Source organism: Salmo salar, chromosome ssa03 (assembly GCF_905237065.1).
Source record: "Salmo salar chromosome ssa03, Ssal_v3.1, whole genome shotgun sequence".
In the NCBI taxonomy this organism is placed as follows: domain Eukaryota; kingdom Metazoa; phylum Chordata; class Actinopteri; order Salmoniformes; family Salmonidae; genus Salmo; species Salmo salar.
The window spans coordinates 17,723,743-17,747,212 of record NC_059444.1 but is presented as its reverse complement, the minus strand read 5'-3'; the positions used below and the strand labels follow the sequence as shown (position 1 = coordinate 17,747,212).

The window sequence follows — 23,470 nt, the reverse complement described above, 5'->3', positions numbered from 1 at the left end:
TTGTGCGTAATGATGGGGTGCCAGGACCGGTGGTTAGTAGACCGGCGACGTCAATCGCCAGATCAGAGGCAGTGGGGATGACCAGGGGCTTTCCCTTGTTAAGTGCGTGAATTTAATCGTTTTCCTACTTTTGGGTGTGAGGGAAAATGTATGGAGTAAAAAGTACATTCATTTCTTTAGGAATGTGGTGAAGTAAAGGTAGTCAAAAATATGACTAGTAAATAGTATTACTAGTAAATAGTATAAATAGTAAATTGAAAAGTACAAATAACCCCAAAAAACGCTTGAATTTCTTTTTTACATAATTTTTTTTATCGCTTTGTTACTATTTTCACAAGTATGTGGTAAAATTTCAAATTTCTTAGTACAAAACTCAAAACATCAAAAAGGCTGTTCAAAAAAAAATTACTTTAAGCACATTCTTAATTGACTAAATACAACTGTAATGAGCGTCATTGAAGGCGGACCAAAACGCAGTGGGTAAAGTGCTCATCCTCTTATTTATTAAAATACCCAACCACACAAAACAAACACCCCCTGCCATGCCCTGACCAACTATAATGACAAATAACCCCTTTTACTGGCCAGGACGTGACAGTACCCCCCCAAAGGTGCAGACCCTGAATGCACCTCAAAACAAAACCCACAAAAACAACCCCAAACCTAAAGGGAGGGAAGGGAGGGTGGCCACCGTCAACGACGGTTCCTGTGCTTCACCCCCCCTTCCCAATCCTCCCACCATGGAGGTGGCTCTGGCTCTGGCCATAGCTCCCATTCAGCAGACTCTGGGCTGCGTGGCATCGCTGGAGGCCCCGGTCTGAGAGGCGTCGCTGGAAGCCCTGGGCTGAGAGGTGTCACTGGAGGCCCCGGGCTGAGGGGCGTCGCTGGAGAGCCCTGGCTGAGGGGCGTCACTGGAGGCTCCTGGCTGGGGAGTGTCGCTGGAGGCTCCGGGCTGGGGAGCGTTGCTGGAGGCCCCGGGCTGAGGGGCGTCGCTGGAGGCTCCTGGCTGAGGAGCGCCGCTGGAGGCTCCGGGCTGGGGAGCGTCTCTGGAGGCTCCTGACTGGGGAGCGTCGCTGGAGGCCCCTGGCTGAGGGGCGTCGCTGGAGGCTCAGGGCTGAGGAGCGTCTCTGCAGGCTCAGGGCTGAGGAGCGTCTCTGCAGGCTCAGGGCTGAGGAGCGTCTCTGCAGGCTCCGGACTGTAGGCCGTCTCTGCAGGTTCCGGACTGTAGGCCGTCTCTGCAGGTTCCAGACTGTAGGCCGTCTCTGCAGGTTCCGGACTGTAGGCCGTCTCTGCAGGTTCCGGACTGTAGGCCGTCTCTGCAGGTTCCGGACTGTAGGCCGTCTCTGCAGGTTCCGGACAGTAGGCCGTCTCTGCCGGTTCCGGACTGTAGGCCGTCTCTGCCGGTTCCGGACTGTAGGCCGTCTCTGCCGGTTCCGGACTGTAGGCCGTCTCTGTCGGTTCCAGACTGTAGGATGACGCCGGAAGCTCTGGACGGGGAACTGTCGCCGGAAGCTCTGGACGGGGGACTGTCGCCGGAAACTCTGGACGGGGAACTGTCGCCGGAAGCTCTGGACGGGGAACTGTCGCCGGAAGCTCTGGACGGGGAACTGTCGCCGGAAGCTCTGGACGGGGAACTGTCGCCGGAAGCTCTGGACTGGGACTGCGCACTGAGGCCTGATGCGTGGGGCTGGCTTAGGAGGCGCCAGACTAGTAACCCGCACCACAGGGCTAGTGCGAGGAGCAGGAACAGGACGTACTGGGCTGGGCAGGCACACTGGAGGCCTGATGCGTGAGACTGGCTTTGGAGCCGCCAGACTAGTAACACACACCCCAGGGCTAGTGCGAGGAGCAGGAACAGGACGTACTGGACTGGGCAGGCGCACTGGAGGCCTGATGCATGGGACTGGCTTTGGAGGCACCAGACTAGTAACACGCACCACAGGGCTCGTGCGAGGAGCAGGAACAGGACGTACTGGACTGGGCAGGCGCACCGGAGGCCTGATGCGTGGGACTGGCTTTGGAGGCGCCAGACTAGTAACACACACCTCAAGGCTAGTGCGGAGAGCAGGAACAGGACGCACTGGACTGGGCTGACGCACTGGAGGAAGAGTACGAGGAGCAGGAACAGGATACACTGGGCCATGAACCCTCACCAGCGGTCTGATGCTTGCAACTTGCATCACCGGTCCTGGCTCAATGCTGGCTCTAACATGACACCTGTGAGGAGCTTTCACCAAGCGCACCGGGCTGTAGCTGCGCACTGGCGATACCGTGCGCATCTCCGCATAACACGGTGCTTGCTTGCTCCGTCGCTCCCCATAGTAAGTACAGGTGCTCCTTCGTGCCCTTTCCGCCAGTACCTCCCTGCGGAATCTCGCGTCAAGCTCCTCGCTTGATTCCTTGACTGGCTCCTCTTTGCTCCACGGCTCTCCCCTGTATGCCCGGGAAGTTAGGTCAGGGCTCCCCCTGACTCAGCCCAACTCCCCGTAAGCCCCCCCCACAATTTTTTGGGGGGGCTGCCTCCTCACCTCCTGAAATGGACGATATAATGCCTCATACCTCCGTCGTTCCCTCTTAGCTTCCTCCAGCTCCTCCTTCGGGCGCTGGTACTCCCCAGCCTGGTGCCATGGTCCTTTACCATCCAGGATCTCCTCCCATGTCCAGGACTCCAAATAGCTCTCTTGCTGCTCCTTCCTTCGCTGCTTGGTCCTTCTTTGGTGGGTGGTTCTGTAATGAGCATCGTTGAAGGGGGACCAAAACGCAGCGGGTAAAGTGCTCATCCTCTTATTTATTAAAGAAAACACTTAATCAACACAAAACAAACGACGAAAACAGTCCAGTAAGGTGCATAGACGATACTAGAAACAACCACCCACAAAACCCAGTGAAAACAAACACAACTAAATATGGCCTCCAATTAGAGACAACAACAACCAGCTGCCTCTAATTGGAGGTCATTGACAAAACTCACATAGAACTAGAAAAGCTAGATAAACATAGAAATAAGAAAACTAGAACCTAAACCCACAATACCCAACCACACAAAACAAACACCCCCTGCCACGCCCTGACCAACTACAATGACAAATAACCCCTTTTACTGGCCAGGACGTGACAATAACACACAAAATCACACAGTAACTTTTTCACCAAACCTAATCAGTTTCATCTGGAAATACCTTTCGTATAAAGTAATTGCCTTTCACAATGCAATGCTCACAATACTTTTCATATGATTCTCTTCTCATTTGTTTAAATACATTTGACCATCGCTTAATCCAACTGCGCTTTATGGTTAACCACTTAACCATTTGGTAAACCTATAGATTTTAAACTGGTTTGTCTACTATATATGGATTTTGAGAACTACAGAAATAAAATGTGTGTTTGTAAAGTATAAACATCAAAATTACGTGTATGATACATGATAACCATACATAATGACCTCTGGTTATTGCTAATTGATTTCAGATAGTGGTAACCACAGTTGGTCACCATATAAAAGGGTGTGTGAAAACTTGCAATTTATTTCAACATGGAGCAGGATAGACAGCAAAGGAGAGGAAGAAATCAAAGAGCTCGTAGACAAGGAGCCCGTCAGAGGTGGGCATGGGCCCTATCAAAGAGGTGGACATGGTCCCTGTGAAAGTGGTGGACATCATAGAGATGGAGGCAGACAGTAGGGAACAGTTGCCTAATGAAGTCCAGGCCATCATCATTGACCATGTGGTAAACAGAGACCTTACCATGGCAGAGGCTGTCAGGTTATTTCACCCCAATCTGAAAAGATCAACTGTCAATTCGATCATGAGACCATTTTGCCAAGAAAACCGGTAAGTCTGCAGGATATGCACTATGCTTTACCATTACATTTATAGTAAATTACATATTGTAATGCATGTCAATTCACAAAACATTTTACAGTATGATCTATTTACAGTAAACTCTGTTCTACCCACAGAATTGACAGAAGACCCCATGGTGGCCGTGTGCTGAACGACCAGCAGGAGTGGACAGTGGTGGAAATGGTGTGGCCAGGAGTGACATACGGATGTCCGAAATAAAGCAGGCCACTGAGAAGAACGATGACACCTTTGCCAATGTGGCATCCATAAGTCTACCAACAATCTCCCGCCTTTTGAAGAGGCACCAGGTATCTATGAAACACATTTACCTGGTTCCTTTTGAGAGACACAACGACCGGGTGAAATAACTGCTGGCTGAGTATGTTAAGGTACAGAACTATATACTGTGTTACTATTATTATTATTATTACTATTATTATTATTTGATGCACATGCTACTTCACAATATTATATTGGAACTATAATTCAAAAATACCTAACTAAAATATATTTTTAGAGGGCGATGGTGATTGATGCTGCTGTGAACCATCACAAGTATATCTTTGTTGATGAAGCGGGCTTCAAACTGGCCAAAACTCATCGGCCAACGGGTGACCGTCCAAGTGCCTGGACAACGTGGGGGAAACATCTCCATGTGCGCAGCGATCTCTAAAGATGGTGTGGTAGGACGTAGGCCATTACTTGGATCATACAACACTGAACACCTCATTGTGTTTCTCAATTAAATTGAGCAGACCTGGTAAGGTGAAGGGGTCACCTAGGTCATTGAGTGGGACAATGTCAGATTCCACCGTGCAGAGGTGGTTCAGGCATGGTTTCGGGCCCATCCCCGATTCGTGACCCTGTTGGTCAATTTCTTCAACAAATGATCAGGTCTATATAATTATCAAACATACATTAGTAATGGAAAGGAAACACAGACTCTTTGTTTATTAAGTATTAAAATTTTCCTTTAGTAATACAATTGTAGGCAGAAGTTGGTATAGTATAACAGTATATGATAGCTCTCCCCAGGTTCTGCGAAATGTCTAAGACATCTTGTAACTCATATAGCCTCTCCCAGTCCTCCTTGCGTGAGTTTCCCTGGCAACAACATTTTAATAAATCTAACCTCCCCCTGACAGCAGCAACCATCTTGTCAGTAATTTTTTCAGCATGGAGGTAGAAGTTGTACGACCACCATCTCCATGAGCGTGCCATCTCCGCCCTCCTCCTGGCCATGGATGAGGCATTCGACGACATCAATGCAGACCAATGTCAAGCTTGGATTTGCAATGCCAAAAGGTTTTCCCACCGTGCATGAATATTGAGGACATTCACTGTGATGTGGATGAGTATTTATGGCTAAATGTTTTATTTTCATTCATTTAATTTGTTATATTTAACCGTACATTCGATTACAGACAGTAAACCTATGTTACAATTATATCTGAAAAACATGCTTTTTTGCATGAATGATTGTAGTCTTCTGTTGTCTTCACTGATCACACCTTTGGTTACACTTTGGTTAGATATTATGGAAATTGTAGATTTTCTGTCTATTTTGTTGGGTAATGTAAGTGTATTGCCTACTGTGAGAACACAAACTCACTTCTGTCATTTTTAGCACACTCTTATCCAGAGCAACTTACAATAGTTAGTTCATAATTTTTTTGTACTAATCCCTGTGGGAATTGAACTCACAATCCTGGCTTTTTAAGTGCCATGCTCTACCAACTGAGTCAGATAATGCTGTGACTAGTATTAAGTCAGGATATCTGAACTCCTGTTGACGTTACACACAAATTATTCATGCAATTTCTTTTGAGAGGAAACAAGAGAAAGACATTGCTGTGGGTATAATACAGTTATAACATTATTCGCCTTTTTTTTGTTTAATAATTTGTAAAAAGTTTAGCATGCAGCTGTAAGAGTTTGGATATAACATTTTGTCAAAAATCATTAATATCTGTAGATGGTTTGCCTAAGATATCACTAACATGGCACAAGTCATGGCAAAATGTGTAGAATTGCAGGAAATTAACTTCAAACATACACTAAAAAAATTGGCCCACTTGGTGGAGGGCCCCCCAACCCTATCTCACCTAGGGCCCCCAAAAGGCTAGAGCAGGCCCTGATGCTTTGACTCTCTAAATCACTATCATAATTAAATCCCCATCAGGCATTTTGGGAAAAGTTAACACTAATGTCTAAGATTGTATCAATAAAACTGACATAGAACTGGAAAAGATGAATAGGTGCCCTCCCTTTCTCTCTCACTCTCTCTATCCTTCTAACAGCAAAACAAATCAGTCCACCAGTTCTTCCGTAGTCCACCTGTCTTCTACACTCAAACACCCCCTTGTGGCTGACATGGGAATCATCGCTCAAGAGCTGTGGATTCTTTGAGAAACAGAAACTGGAGTGAGGAGTTTTTCCTGACCATTTGATCTGACATTTATAACTGTACCTTACTGTACCCTGTAGTTGCAGTACACTATAACAAAGGCCAAAAGTTTTTCCAGGTCAGATATTTTTTTCTGAGCCCTACTAACCTACACTTGGACTATACGACTATACCAGTAGTAGTAGACTGTGCCAAATATGATAGCCAATTGATAAGGCTTGACAAAACTAAATATGGTTTGGTATGAATTATGTAGAAACTGCTTCTCCAATAGAAATCCCCGATCACGTTTGTAGGTGATGTCATGGCACCTTCCTAATATTGAGTTGCACCCTCTTTTGCCCTCAGAACAGCCTCAATTCGCCGAGACTTGGACTCTACAAAGTGTTGAAAGCTTTCCACAGGGATGCTGGCCCATGTTGACTCCAACTCGTCCCACAGTTATGTCAAGTTGGCTGGATGTCCTTTGGGTGGTGGACCATTCTTGATACACACGTAAAACTAATAGGTGTGAAAAACCCAGCAGCGTTGCAGTTCTTGACACCCTCAAACCGGTGCGCCTAACACCTACTGCCATACCCAATTCAAAGGCACTTAAATATTTTGTCTTGCCCATTCACCCTCTGAATAGCACACAAACACAATCCGTGTCTCAATTGTCTCAAGGATTAAAAATACTTATTCCTCCCCTTCATCTACACTGATTGAAGTGGATTTAACAAGTGACATCAATAAGGGATCATTGCTTTCACCTGGATTCACCTGGTCAGTCTATGTCATGGAAAGAGCAGGTGTTCCTAATGCTTTGTACACTCAAGTGTATGTGTGTACATTGTACAATCAATTGGTGAGAGACAGAGCCTCAAATATCACATTCATTTGTACATATCCACTCTACACGTGAATTGCAACAAGTTGGTTCATGTTTCAGTCACATCTTTGGTCAGGTTCTTGTGTGTCAAACAAAAACACCCTAATGATTGGTTGACAATAGAGCCTCCCGCATGCAGGCAATGGCTACAGGAGGAAGTTGGCGAAGAGCAACTGCAGCAACTTGCAGTCGACTGCAGTCAAAACTTCATGACCTTTGATCACATGATTTTTGTAATCTTCATACAGTCGACATGTAGGCAGGCGCAAGTCGGACAATTTTTATCCCCATAATGCACATTTCGAAAGGCGGTGACCATCTTCAAAAGTGATCCACTCGAACGCGCTGAATAAATGTAATGCGCAGAAACACATCACTGGGTCTAACGGTCGTCTCATGCCGAACTGGGCAGGCCGTCAAATCAAAGGAAATCCTTCAATATAAAGTCGTTTTTGATGAAAATGAGTCAGTTTGTTACTTTCACGAGGTTGGAGTAATAACATGTTCAGCTACTTAAGACATTGTCTCAAATCTAGGTTGTGCCTTTAGATTTTGAGAAAATTAATAACTAAGGAAGAACTTTTCACTTCACTTATTAACTTCTTAAACCCCAAACCCCAGTCTGGTCTGCTGAGTCTGCTTGGCTTCCACTTGCTTCCATATCCCCAAAATCAGATCCACAGCCACAGTCAAAATTGGCTACATAAATTTGCCTTATGGTCTTAATTGAAGTTTAGGTTTAGGCATAAGGTTAGCCGTGTGGTTAAAGTTAGGGTTAGATTTAAAATAACATTTGATGGGAAAAGTTGTAGAAATGGGCTGTTTTTATGACTTTGTGTTTATAGAAGCTTCTGGGCTCTTTTGAGTGGTAAGGCTGAAGCAACCGACTAGATGAAAGTCGAAGTCTGCGACAGCATAAGTTGGACACTAAAGTGGTTTTCCAACAGCAAGGCTCAGATCAACATGGCAGTGTTTCAATGTTTATAAAAGTCTTTATTTTTAATATAAACATGCCTCCAACCCCATATCACACACTCACAAACTGAAATCAAATGGTCACGTTCATGTCGGTCAAACAAAAACACCCTAATGATTGGTTCAAAATAGAGCTTCCCACAATGGTTGCAGGATGAAGTCGGTGAAGAGCAACTGCAGAAAACATACAATTGACTGCAGTCAAAACGTCATGACCTTTGATCACATGATTTATTTAAAGTTCATGCAGTTGACATGTAGGTGCAAGTAGGACAGTTTTTATCCCCATAATGCAACACACTTTGAAAGGCGTTGGTCAGCGACTTCACAAATGTGATCCACTCAAATGCGCCCATTGACTACCAGTCTGCTTGGCAAGCATCCCCGGAAGTCTTGCGATGTTGGGCCTCTGGGTTTAGAAACTGCGATAATACTGTATAGTCTGTACTCACCACAACCACAGTAGCTAAATGATAGAAACCTCAGTTTCTCTACAAAGAATCATAGTGTTTGACCAAAACAAATTTCCACTCATGAATCACACATTCTGTAATACAGCCCTAATCCAACAACCACAGGAGCATTCTATAGGCTTGGTCAAACACAGGGAACAGTGTTATGTGTCATTAACCCAATAATAATTGGTGTGTTCGAGCGGTAAGCCTAGCGAAGCCAACTAGAAACGAAGCCGACAATAGATGAAAGTCGGCGAATGAAGTCGGGGGAGGAACATCTGCGACAGCCAAAAGTCGGACACTGTAGTGGTTTTCCAACAGCAAGGCTCAGATCAACATGGCAGTGCCAACATAGCTTTTATGTATAAATTATTTTAAAAATAAACTTTTCTCTACTCCCATATCACACAGTCAAACTGAAAATGTGTGTACAATTAATTGGTTAGAGAGAGGTTTCAAATATCCCTTTCATTTGTATCCCCTGTTGCTTTAGAATCACAACAAAGTTGGTTCCTGTTTCAGCCATGTCTTTGGCCACGTCCGCTTGGGTCAAACAAAAATACCATAATGATTGATGACAAATAGTGTCTGCCACAATGAAGGTGATGGCTGCATGGTGCAGTTGGTGAGAAACAACAACATAAAGGTGAACATCAAAACCTGCATGACCTTTAATCACATGATTTTTGTTAAGTTCATGCAGTCAGCATGTAAGTCTGACAATTCTTATAACCATAATGCAACACACTTTGAAAGGTGGTGACCATCGATTTGACAAAAGGGATTACCTCTGTCTAGGGCCAGATTATTCCCGTTTTGAGCCAGTCACAAATCTTAGATTAATTTCCAGTTCAGGAAGTATAATCATGTGAACAAATGAGTTGATGAAATTAGGTTTATGCCGGAGATACAGGCAACTGCCAAAATAAAGGAAACACCAACATAAAGTGTCTTAACAGAATGTTGGGCCACCATGAGCCAGAACAGCTTAAATGCTCTTTAGCATTGATTCTACAAGCGTCTGGAACATTCTTCCTCCAGAAATTCCATAATTTGGTGTTTTGTTGATGGTGGTGCAAAATGCTGTTTCAGGCGCCGCTGCAGTATCTCCCATAAGTATTCAATTGGGTTTTAGTATTTGGTATTTTATTAGGATCCCCATTAGCTGTTGCGAAAGCAGCAGCTACTGTTCACGAGGTCCACACAAAACATGAAACACGATATAGTACAGTACAGAACATTAATAAACAAGAAGAGCTCAAGAACAGAACTATACTGAAAAAATATACTGCTCAAAAAAATAAAGGGAACACTTAAACAACACAATGTAACTCCAAGTCAATCACACTTCTGTGAAATCAAACTGTCCACTTAGGAAGCAACACTGATTGACAATACATTTCACATGCTGTTGTGCAAATGGAATAGACAACAGGTGGAAATTATAGGCAATTAGCAAGACACCCCCAATAAAGGAGTGGTTCAGCAGGTGGTGACCACAGACCACTTCTCAGTTCCTATGCTTCCTGGCTGATGTTTTGGTCACTTTTGAATGCTGGCGGTGCTTTCACTCTAGTGGTAGCATGAGACAGAGTCTACAACCCACACAAGTGGCTCAGGTAGTGCAGCTCATCCAGGATGGCACATCAATGCGAGCTGTGGCATGAAGGTTTGCTGTGTCTGTCAGCGTAGTGTCCAAAGCATGGAGGCGCTACCAGGAGACAGGCCAGTACATCAGGAGACGTGGAGGAGGCCGTAGGAGGGCAACAACCCAGCAGCAGGACTGCTACCTCCGCCTTTGTGCAAGGAGGAGCAGGAGGAGCACTGCCAGAGCCCTGCAAAATGACCTCCAGCAGGCCACAAATGTGCATGTGTCTGCTCAAACGGTCAGAAACAGACTCCATGAGGGTGGTATGAGGGCCCGACGTCCACAGGTGGGGGTTGTGCTTACAGCCCAACACCGTGCAGGACGTTTGGCATTTGCCAGAGAACACCAAGATTGGCAAATTCGCCACTGGCGCCCTGTGCTCTTCACAGATGAAAGCAGGTTCACACTGAGCACGTGACAGACGTGACAGAGTCTGGAGACGCCGTGGAGAACATTCTGCTGCCTGCAACATCCTCCAGCATGACCGGTTTGGTGGTGAGTCAGTCATGGTGTGGGTTGGCATTTCTTTGGGGGCCGCACAGCCCTCCATGTGCTCGCCAGAGGTAGCCTGACTGCCATTAGGTACCGAGATGAGATCCTCAGATCCCTTGTGAGACCATATGCTGGTGCGGTTGGCCCTGGGTTCCTCCTAATGCAAGACAATGCTAGACCTCATGTGGCTGGAGTGTGTCAGCAGTTCCTGCAAGAGGAAGGCATTGATGCTATGGACTGGCCTGCCCGTTCCCCAGACCTGAATCCAATTGATCACATCTGGGACATCATGTCTCGCTCCATCCACCAACACCACGTTGCACCACAGACTGTCCAGGAGTTGGCGGATGCTTTAGTCCAGGTCTGGGAGGAGATCCCTCAGGAGACCATCCGCCACCTCATCAGGAGCATGCCCAGGCGTTGTAGGGAGGTCATACAGGCACGTGGAGGCCACACACACTACTGAGCCTCATTTTGACTTGTTTTAAGGACATTACATCAAAGTTGGATCAGCCTGTAGTGTGATTTTCCACTTTACTTTTGACTGTGACTCCAAATCCAGACCTCCATGGGTTGATAAATTGGATTTCCATTAATTATTTTTGTGTGATTTTGTTGTCAGCACATTCAACTATGTAAAGAAAAAAGTATTTAATAAGATTATTTCTTTCATTCAGATCTAGGATGTGTTGTTTAAGTGTTCCCTTTATTTTTTTGAGCAGTGTATATAAAACGCAACATGTAAAGTTCCATGTTCCAAATAAAAGATCCCAGAAATGTTCCATATGCACAAAAAGCTTATTTCTCTCCAATTTTGTGCAGAAATGTGTTTACATCCCTGTTAGTGAGCATTTCTCCTTGGCCAAGATAATACATCCACCTGACAGGTGTGGTATATCAAGAAGCTGATTAACCCTTGTGTTGTCTTAAGGGTAAAAAATGACCGCCACTATGTTTAACAGCAGAGAAAACCCCCTAAATGATACTTTTTCACCTTGAAATTTGATTACTTTTCCGAGAGTGACCCCAACATTTGAAAAACATCCTGGAGATCCTGGAGGTGACAAATTTGGAGGGTTTCCGTAAATATGGAGACAACTGGAAAAGGATGGATGAGATTGGCCTGCGTGCCTACACAGGGCTGCTAATTTTAGCGGGTGTATATAGGTCCCGAGGCGAGGCTATATGTAGTCTCTGGGATGCACACATTCTCAAGAATGTTACGATTTGATAACTGTGAGTCAAGACCTGCAAGATGTGTGAGAGACAAACTGGCGGCCATAAGAGAGGTCTGGGAGAAATGGGTGGAGCATCTGCCATACCTCTACAACCCTGGGCCTGAAGTAACAGTGGATGAGCAACTGGTTCCATTCAGAGGTAAAAAAAAAATCATATCTGTAATGGAAGTGATTTTCACTGTTCATTTTATTATGTATTGCTGTAATATCATTGATTTATGTGATTGTTTTCTGTGACACTGATACTAATTACTGATAGTAATCTCTTTTGTCAAAAGGTCGCTGTCCTTTCTGGAAGTATATGCCCAGCAAGCCAGCAAAGTATGGCATCAAGATATGGGTGGCCTGTGACGCACAATCCAGCTACACTTGGAAGATGCAAGTCTACACAGGGAAGCTGACCAGTGGAGGCCCGGAGAAGAACCAGGGGATGCGGGTTGTGCTTGATGTGACAGATGGACTGAGGGGGCACAATGTCACGTGTGACAATTTCTTCACCTCTTGTGAACTCAGCCAGCAGCTCCTGAAGAGGAAGATCACCATAGTTGGCACAGTTAGAAAGAACAAGCCTGAGCTCCCCCCTGCACTCCTCGCAACAAGGGGGGAGAAAGGCCTTCTCATCAAAGTTTGCCTTCACCCCACCACCACTCTAGTTTCTTACCTCCCAAAGAGGAACAAGAATGTGGTCCTCCTGAGCAGACTGCACAAAACGGCTGAGGTCAGTGATCGTGAGGACAGGAAGCCAGCCATCATCCTGGACTACAACCACAACAAAGGAGGCGTGAACAACCTGGACAAGGTGATTGGAACTTACAGCTGCAGGAGGATGACTTTCCGCTGGCCCCTGGTCATCTTCCATAACATCATTGATATGTCCTCATACAATGCCTTCGTGATATGGAACAAGATCAACCCTACCTGGATACCTGATAAGCGGAACAAGAGGGTGTTCCTGGAGCAGCTGTATAAACCGAATGCTACACGGATATAGACAGCACATGAATCGGCGTATGCCAGCGTGAGTAGATTACATTGAAAACAACAGTCAGTTATTTTGGACACAGTCTCCAGTTCTTTTATACCTCAGTGAGCATGTTAGGAGAATTAGGTTATGGTTAGGAAAAGGGTTACGTTTAGGGTTAGCAAAAAACAAAACAAATAAAAAACAACAACTTTTGACATCAACTTAAAATTAGCTGTATCCCTTCTAGCCATGACTGAGTTCACACGCTTATCTACCCTCTAATTGGCTAAAACTGTCCCCTGATCTCGTCTCCTCCCGTCTGCCTTCCATCTTTGAGGAGCTGTATGTAACGGTCGTCGTGAACACAGGACCAAAACGCAGCGGGAACATGAATGCTCATCTTTTTTAATATTGAGAAAAGTGAACACTTACAAAATAAACAAAACAACGACTACACAGTTCCATAAGGCAAAGTAGCTATATGGAAAACATCTACCCACAAAACCCAAAGGAAAAACAGGCTGCCTAAGTATGACTCCCAATCAGCAACAACGATATACAGCTGTTCCTGATTGAGAGTCATACCCAGCCGAAACAAAGAAATCCCAAACATAGAAACACGAACATAGAATACCCACCCAAATCACACCCTGACAAAACCTAAATAGAGACATAAAAAGGCTCTCTCAGGTCAGGGTGTGACACTGTATTTCCATTGTTAGAGTGGTCACTTGACTATCTTGTCAATATAATAGATAATCTTTGGAAAATTCCTGGACAACATTAGTGACCAAATAAGCACGTCCTAGAGATATCCCTTATTTGGACAGCGGTGGGGACGCTCCTCGGTGGTCTGGGTTCGAGATTGCTAGGGGAATCATCTTACTCTGACAATCTTAGCAAACTATTCTAATGTCATTATTTGACAATAGATACAACACACCTATCTGATCTAATTCAAATATGTTTCTCATTGAAAGATGGGAATCTGTAGGATTTGCCCTTGAGTGAAAATGTCCACTATCTGAAATTATCAGTATTTATCAATTCTATATATCTGAGCATCTCAGAGAACTCTATCGTATTTTTTAAACGACACCACAGATATACTCAGCAAAAAAAGAAACATCCTCTCACTGTCAACTGCGTTTATTCTCAGCAAACATAACATGAGTAAATATTTGTATGAACAAAACAAGTTTCAACAACTGAGACATAAACTGAACAAGTTCCACAGACATGTGACTAACAGAAACGGAATAATGTGTCCCTGAACAAGGGGGGTCACCAAAAAGTAAGTCAGTATCTGGTGTGGCCACCAGCTGCATTAAGTACTGCTGTGCATCTCCTCCTCATGGACTGCACCAGATTTGCCAGTTCTTGCTGTGAGATGTTACCCCACTCTTCCACCAAGGCACCTGCAAGTTCCAGGACATTTCTGGGGGGAATGGCCCTAGCCCTCACCCTCTGATCCAACAGGTCCCAGATGTGCTCAATGGGATTGAGATCCAGGCTTTTCGCTGGTCATGGCAGAACACTGACATTCCTGTCATGCAGGAAATCACTCACAGACCGAGCGGTATGGCTGGTGGCATTGTCATGCTGGAGGGTCATGTCAGGATGAGCCTGCAGGAAGGGTACCACATGAGGGAGGAGGATGTCTTCCCTGTAATGCACAGCGTTGAGATTGCCTGCAATGACAACAAGCTCAGTCCGATGATGCGGTGACACAACACCCCAGACCATGATGGACCCTCCACCTCCAAATCGATCCCACTCCAGAGTACAGGCCTCGGTGTAACGCTCATTCCTTTGACAATAAACGCGATTCCGACCATCACCAGGGGTGAGACAAAACTGTGACTCGTCAGTGAAGAGCACTTTTTGCCAGTCCTGTCTGGTCCAGCGACGGTGGTATTGTGCCCATAGGCGACGTTGTTGCCGGTGATGTCTGGTGAGGACCTGCCTTACAACAGGCCTACAAGCCCTCAGTCCAGCCTCTCTCTGTCAGGAACTCTATAAATGCAGGAGGGGTGAAGTCAGGCGCAGGAGACCAAGGTACGTGAAAACACGTTTAATAGACACCAGTCCAAAATGCCGAACACAAGGCAGGGAACAAGGAATCCAACAATAGGCAAAAACACCCAACCCCGAGTCGGGACACAGCCCAGGAAACCCGTATGCCAAAAGGAATGAAAGGCAGAGAAAAACCAATCCCCAACCTGACGATAATAGACACAAAATAATCCCGCACAACCCTAAACCTAAACAGACAGACTAAATACCCCCACTAACGAACTAACTCAAAACAGACATCACCAAATTAAAATGAAAAGGAGATCGGTGGCAGCTAGTAGACCGGCGACGACGTCCGCTGAGCGCCGCCCGAACGGGGAGAGGCGCCACCTTCCATAGACGTTGTGACACTCTCAGCCTATTGTGGACAGTCTGAGCACTGATGGAGGGATTGTGCGTTCCTGGTGTAACTCTGGCAGTTGTTGCTGTACCTGTCCCACAGGTGTGATGTTCGGATGTACCGATCCTGTGCAGGTGTTGTTACCAGGGGCGAAAATCTGATATCCACTTTGGAGGGGACAATTACATGAAATTTTCTCACGAGGAATTCCTGAGGGGGACACCAAAAGTAGTGTTGTAACACATAGCCTACATTGTAATATGGTAAATGTATATTGAGGAACCAAAGAAATAAGGCGTTTGCCGTACTCCTAACTACCGGTAACCAAAACTACACAACTAACCACAACAGCAATACCATTGCCTTTAACAAATCTTAGTTCAGTCACCAGTTTAAGTTGAGAGTGGGGGTATCCATGGCATTTTCCAATTATGTTCCTATTTTACAAGTCAAAAAAATTGAGAACCTTTCATAATGTTGCCAAACAAAGACTCAACAAACTTACCTGAGACTCCCTGTCTCTGCCAGTCTGTCCCTGCATATCTGTCCCCAACTCTGCTGTCTGTGTGCCATCTGTTGCCTGCTCTGCCTAATGACATCATTGTGAAACATTTCCATTAGAATTTCATTTCTTTCTTCTGAACATTTTATCAACTAGTCTTTGAGATATTAGGCTACTAGGGTTCTTACTATGCGTTTTGGTGTATTGAAAAATACTCTGATGTCCGTCTTTTATTTTTCTGCCATTTTTCTACCTGGCTGGCTGGCTGGCTACACACACAGTGTGTAGGTTATTTACAGTAGGATATGGGCTTCTATCATCTTCAATCATTCTATATGGGCTTCGATCTAAAAGGTAGCTAGCAAATGTGAAACGGATTAAAATGACAGAGTTGACAGCTGTACGAGTTCACCATTTACACAACATATGCTGCAACCTTTTGTAATTTTAATAGTTTGTTTCATATTGGCTGGCTTCCAACAATAGCTGAATTTGCAAAGCTAGCGAGCACCAATTCAGTTTCAGTGGTGTTTGCTATAATCTTTGCTACCCGGGTTAAATAAAGGTGAAATAAAATAAATAAATAAAAGTTCCCTTGCGACAATTTAGCTTTTGCAACGAGACCATTAAATATATTTAAGACAATGGTAGAAGAGAGTGTAGTTCTGTTCAGTTTGGACTTCAGTTTATCGCTAACCTTATCACAGGGATTTTGAAGCACTAACTTACATCATCTGCATGCTGATTCCATCTTTGACGACGCCACATAAATGGAATAGGTACTAGCTAGCTTAATAGTTAATATTTGCGTGCTAGCTCTGCATATTCAGCTAGTGTGTGTGTGCGCGATTGACTGGATGAACCTCACGGCAGTTACGTAGCAAGCTAAGGAACTGGCAGTGGATCAAACCATTGTGAGGCAAAGGGCGGGGGGGGTCGCAATCTTTTGAAACTTAAAAACTCGCTATTAAGTGTCTATAATCAGCACAATTGCTTTCATTGCGTATTATTAATATTATTTAAATTACAATTAAGCCCTCCTGTACTCATTTAATGTGGATGTAAGCGCTGAGCCTCTGCTAAAGAATATGTAAGTACAATTACATAGTTATGTTTCAGTGATATATTGGGGGGGACAAATCATATTTTTCCCAGGATGTCCTCCCCGTCCCCCCCGGGATTTCCGCCCCTGGTTGTTACACTTGTCTGCCACTGCGAGGACGATCAGCTGTCCGTCCTGTCTTCCTGTAGCGCTGTCTTAGACGCCTCACAGTACGGACATTGCAATTAATTGCGCTGGCCACATCTGCAGACCTCATGCCTCCTTGCAAATCAAATCAAAGTTTGTCATGTGCACCGAATACAACAGGTGTAGACCTTACAGTGAAATGCTGAATACAACAGGTGTAGACCTTACAGTGAAATGCTTACAGTTACAAATAACAAAAAAAAAAAACACATAATAGCACAATTGGTTGGGCGCCCTTAAAACTGCTGCCATTTCTTCCAGCTCCATTTTTAATCACCATGAAAATGAGCAGGGACCCTGGGCTATCTTTCTTTTGGTGTTTTTCAGAGTCAGTAGAAAGGCCTCGTTAGTGTCCTAAGTTTTCATAACGGTGACCTTAATTACCTACCGTCTGTAAGCTGTTAGTGTCTTAATGACTGTTCCACAGGTGCATGTTCATTAATTGTTGATGGTTCATTGAATAAGCGTGGGAAACAGTGTTTAAAACCTTTACAATGAAGATCTGTGAAGTTATTTGGATTTTTACTAATCATCTTTGAAAGACAAGGTCCTGAAAAAGGGAGTTTAGAAAGTAGAACAAAAGTGTCATTGACAAACCCAATTGAATTAGATCAGATAGGTGTGTTTTAACTGTTGCCAAATAATGACATGAACATGTATTGTCGAACCCAGGCCACCTGCACCAATGCCTATGTCACGTATATTGAGACAGGAACAGGAATACAAAATAGTTTTTTTATTTCTCTACACAAAATAGAGTACTTCATGAACATGACAGGGACAAACACGTGTGTGTGTGTGTGTATATATATATATATATATATTACACACAGGGCTATAACCCAAACAAAGAGCGAGGTGTGAACCTCTAATAAGTACACGGGACAAGACCCATAATAACAAGTGCACACTAACACGAAAGCCGATACAACAGAGCACAGGTACTCACAAGACCCATGGACATGGAACAGTAATCAACAAGGACAATGTGGAACAGAGGGCACATATTAACACATACTAATCAGGGATAATGGGAACCAGGTGTGTGTAATGAGACAAGACAGTCCGGGGTTGGGGGTAACGATCCAATGATCCGTGACTAGACCTCTGGAGCTGGTGAACACAATGAGCAGTAGTACCGGGGGAATCCGTGACAGCCCAATGCCCTAACCACTGTCCCAATAAGGGATATCTCTCAGGGATGTGCTTATTGGGCCAGTACTTTTACACCCAGTCAGAAGAAACCCTAACCCCTCCTCCCTAGGCACTTATGTAAATGATCATTAAAACAGGTTAACATGCCCCATCAACATTAGACAACCATGTTCTGTGTACGTTTGGTGGGACGTTGATGGAATATTCTCCTAATCCACGGAAAACTGGACGCATTAATGTTCTTGCAACGTTCCCATGAAATGTGTCTAGAACATTAATATCTTAAATTCGGAGAACATGGTAACTACATTCTGGGTAAATTCTATTTGACATTAAGGGAAGGGTCTCTTGGAAACATTCCTTGCACATAACAGGAGCATTCCTATGGAAATGTTATATGACCTAAAGTTGTGGGAACGTTTGTTGTTAGCTGGGTACAAGTTATTTTGAGGTTGAGTGGGGGCACTATTCACTATTCAAAATCTGTGTGAATTTCTATGATACAACTGTGGCTTGGAGGTTTTGGCTAGTTCATGTTACAGATGCTTCCCTAGGCTTCTGCTCTTTGAAGACTGATGAGCTCATTTTTACAGCCTGATGCTATTTACCTCAGTAAAACAGTTGATTTCCAAATGTTATGTTATGACTTGATTATGGCCTGGGGCATACAGTGGACAGCAATCATCCATGACCACATGATGATATGGTTTATCCTAATAATACACTACATGAATGACAGTGTCTCCTTACATTCCTCACACTCTAGTCAATTCTGTATTCTGTATCCTACAGTACAGAACATGTTGTCAAAGTAAAGTTACTTTAAGATTGAATTATCCCACAGGATTATAGAGACTGCAAACATCTGGTCACAAGAAGTGACATTTTCCCTCCCTCTCTGTCATCCTTCCCTGACATAAAGGTCAAAGTTCAACAAAAGTCAGCCAGGACTAACTGAAGGGTTAAAGAGGAGGTGTGGACTTTGACTGACCGCTGAGGAAAAGCAGAGTGGGAAGGTGGTAATTACCAGTTGTGAAGTTGTAAATTCCGTTTGGATGCATTCAAGTGCTCTGAACTCGTTGAGAAATGCTGGTTGGCTAATGGTCAACAAGCTGCATCAACCATTAACTAAAAGTACAGCTATCAGGCTTGTAAACAAATTATAGTGTTCAAAAACAATTTTAATAGACTGCTTTTTATAATAAATATTGTCACATTTAACTGCTGAAAATGTTGTTATGGAGGTAATTTCCTTAGTAGGTGACGTCAGAGTTCAGCATGTGGGAAAAGTCAGAGCTCAGGGATGATAGACGAGTTCCTCACTCGTAATTACCAGTTGGGGGGGCGTTCAAGTGTATTTTCCCCAGTTGTATATGTGGTAAATACCACCTTTCCACTTCCTCTCCACTTTCAAAACAAGACATGACTGAGAAACAGTGCAATGAGGGTTTTGTGATGTGTTGTAACAAATCTGCCTTTGGTAGGCTGGCTATGATGACCTCTTTGATCGTTTAGACTGTGGAGCATTGTCGCCTTGGTGGCTAGAGGGTTCGGAGTTTGATTCTTCATGTTCTTGCAAACAATACCCCCAAATTTGCAGCAATATATACCTCACACAGGCAACTCAGCCAATTTTTCTCATCAACTCTTACTTTTAAAACATGACTTTCCTTATAACTGTGTTCCAAAATCCAACCCCAAGCACCAGTGTGAGAACTTGACCTTGTGGAACGATTTGGGAAACATTTCCAGGCCTTGTCCTTCCACAACTGGTGCCTCCGACAGGGAAGAGGAATGTGTTCAGCTGGAGATAGAGGCCTGCTGGAAAATACTCCTCAGGATTAAAACTCAATCCAAGTTTATACATCTACACTAGTCTGTTTTAAATCACACTGTATTGGTTCTAATCACACCATTTCTGAGTCTTGACTTGTAAGAGCCTATGTAAAATAAATGCATGATATATGAATGAAATTAATGATGAATCATCAATGAATGAAATGTGTGTGTGTGCGTGCATGCGTGAGTGTAGAGTGATACATACAGTGTACATACTGACATTGAGATTGCAAGTCACTAGGATCCACATGGTGCAGACGGTGAACTTCAACCGATGCTGCAATCATACGAACAGTGTATGTCCAGGGTCAGACCATTTCTGTAACCACAAACTGGAGAAAACATTTTGAAATAAAAAACAAACACATGCTTTTTCATTAGATAGTCAGGTAGGCCTACAACAGCCTCTGTATCAAAATGTTTTCTCACGTTTTGGGCCTACTGAACAGTACCAAGACCGGCCCCTCCAGACCCAGACAGGTCAAAAGATCATATGCATAATTCTCTTTACAGGCAGGGAGAAGACCACCCAGTTCTACCCCAGCTCCGCTCTGGGAGATTTAAATAAAGTTTCATTGTGGGAATCACTTCCAACTAGGAAACCTGGCACAGCTGCCAAAACTAGCCCTGTTATTTACTACTATGCTGTAGAAAGTATGGCTGCTGTGCTCTGAGGCTTATCTGTCTTTCATACCAAACATGTTTACAACTGAGCTTTAAAGACATGCTCCGGAACTTTGGCGACTACTAAGCTGGATGTGTCAATGTGTAGTTCATACATGCATAATCTATGAGGTAAAACAGAATTACTGTCTTACCTCAATTAGCCACTAAATCCCTAGTTTGAAAGCAACTGTTTTCTGGAAGCTGTCCTGCTCCATTTTCCCTCCATTTCCCCCCACGTGGGCCAGCCCAATAGAAATTAGAGTTGAACCAATGAACTTCAGCCCCTCGCCATATGAGTGACCGCTAGCAAGATGCCCATCATGCACCCACAGCAGAGAGAGAGCAATGAAGTTATGTAAGTCTACCAATGGAAACTGAATGGGAACTCAAAGACTGAGATAACAGGAAAAATGTTGTACCCAAGGACCCCGTATGGGGTTAAGAACCATTACACATGATGACGTACATCTATCTATTAGGCTGAAGTGCCCAAAGTCTCTGAGTGTTGTGCCACAGGGTTGGACATTCAGCTTGGTCTGAAAGGAGGCTTTGCCAAGGTAACAAAGTTTCTCCCTTTCCCTTGTACTCTCCCTAATTGAGTCTTGTATTATGGAGGGTGAATTCCACAAGCATACAAAGAGGGGATTATTCCTCCTGGCCATAGACTCACTAGACTAGAGGTTGTTGACGGGAAGAGAGCGAGAGCAGTTGACCATAGAGGTTGTTGACAGGAATAAAGAGAAGGGGGGAGATCTCATGAACCCCGTTGGTTGCTAAGAAGTCTGTTCTGTTGCTCCCCAGTCAGTTGGGGTCTAAGCCAGTCTTTCTGCCACACATCATTCCTGGTTGTGCTCTTGTCTACAACATGTTCAGCCTTGTGGTTAGGACACGGTGTGCTGTACAGGGTATCCCAGGGTTGCTGGCAATCTCAGATATACTAATGAATCTCTGAAGATCAAACCATACTGACACTAGTCCCAGATCAATTATTAGTGTGCTCTTGCCAACTTCTATGTATTTCTCCTGCCAAAACAGCACAGACAGACCCAGGTGGCAGTATGAGTTGACTTTCAGATGTTATTAGTAGGTAAAACAACACCAGTGGGTTCTCAGAGTGACTTCTGTTTAGATATAACTGTAGACTGCATGTAAGACTTTATGAAACAAACATTTATTGATACAAAAGAATCAAAACAATAGAAGAAATATCTATATAGGGAGAAATGGCAATAATACCACACCAGTGGTTGGGGCTCTACACACAGACAGGGGGCATTATGGCACAAGGAATCAATGGGATATAAAATAACGTTTAAAAATCCATAAGTTTGGTCATGTGACAGACACTAACATTTGAGATTCTCTTCTAAGAGTATTAAAAAGCCTTTCCTGCAGTCGAATGACCAACGCACCTCTAGTGGCCTCATGGATCCAATGTTATTCATATTTTTCATAATTAATAAGCATGACTTTTCAAACGCTGAAACGGTTTTGTTCTATTTCAGTCTTCTGTGATGTATATAAAGTGTAATATTGGGGTGCAAACTCAAAATGTAATACATTTCAACTGTATATCTGACATGGTACAGGTGTTTTCTTTTGTTTAAGCCCACAACCATGTGTGTGAGGTGTATACTTTTGTTTCAAAGTAGATTTGTTTAAGACTACCAAGAAACACTGTGACCCTGATTTAGCCCACTGCAGTAAAAGGTTAAAGAGGCAGAAAAACTACAAAGAGAACTACAAAAATATTCCAGTGCTTTCAAGTCAAACTGGGACTAGACAGTCATAAACATTTTAACTTCAACCATTTATCTTTTCTCCTGCCAACCTTCTCTAAAATATGATTGCTTGATTAATCAGAATGGACATAGAAAATGTATACTGAGTGTACAAAACATTAGGAACATCTTCCTAATACTGAGTTTCACCCCCTTTGCTCACACGCACGCACGCGCACACACACACACACACACACACACACACACACACACACACACACACACACACACACACACACACACACACACACACACACACACACACACACACACACACACACAGAGAGAGAGAGTATACCAAACATTAGAAACATCTTGAGTTGCAATCCCCCCTTTTACCCTCAGAACAGTCTCAATTTGTTGCGGCATTGACACTACAAGGTGTCGAAAGCGTTCCACAGGGATGCTGGCCCATGTTGACGCCAATGCTTCCCACGGTAGAGTCAAGTTGGCTGGATGTCCTTTGGGTGGTGGACCATTCTTGATACACATGGGAAACTGTTGAGTGAGACAGTTCTTGACACAAACCGGTGCGCCTGGCACCCTATCACACATAAATCTTTTGTCTTGCCCATTCACCCTCTGAATGACACACATACACAACCCATGTCTCAATTGTATCAAGGTTTAAAATTCCTTCTTTAACATGTCTCCTCCCCTTCATCTACACTGATTGAAGTGGATTTAACAAGTGACATCATAAGGGATCATAACTTTCACCTGGATTCACCTGGTCAGTCTGACATGGAAAGAGCAGGTGTTCCTAATGTTTTTTACACTCAGTGTAAGTCTCTTACCAAAAATCACCACTGAGCAGTAGACTTGTGGTTCTGATTTGAAGGAGAGGAAATAGAGGACACACAGTAGAGTATATTGAAAACAAGGAGGAAGGAAGTAGGTAAACATGATGTGACGGAATTCTTCTTTCACAGAACTTCCAAGTTGAGATTCTGAACCATGAGAACTA

The 23,470-nt window shown here is 44.0% G+C and overlaps 1 protein-coding gene across 1 annotated transcript; it reads left to right on the top strand.

Annotated features, from left to right (window-relative positions):
• Positions 1–3,609: 3,609 nt before the first annotated feature.
• LOC123741831 (piggyBac transposable element-derived protein 4-like) lies at positions 3,610–12,505 on the top strand (the record flags this gene model as incomplete). The annotated part of the gene is made up of 3 exons (XM_045716022.1): positions 3,610–3,764; positions 11,979–12,070; positions 12,210–12,505. Coding segments are annotated over exons 1-3 (543 nt in total), but the record flags the coding sequence as incomplete, so codon positions are not given.
• Positions 12,506–23,470: the final 10,965 nt, after the last annotated feature.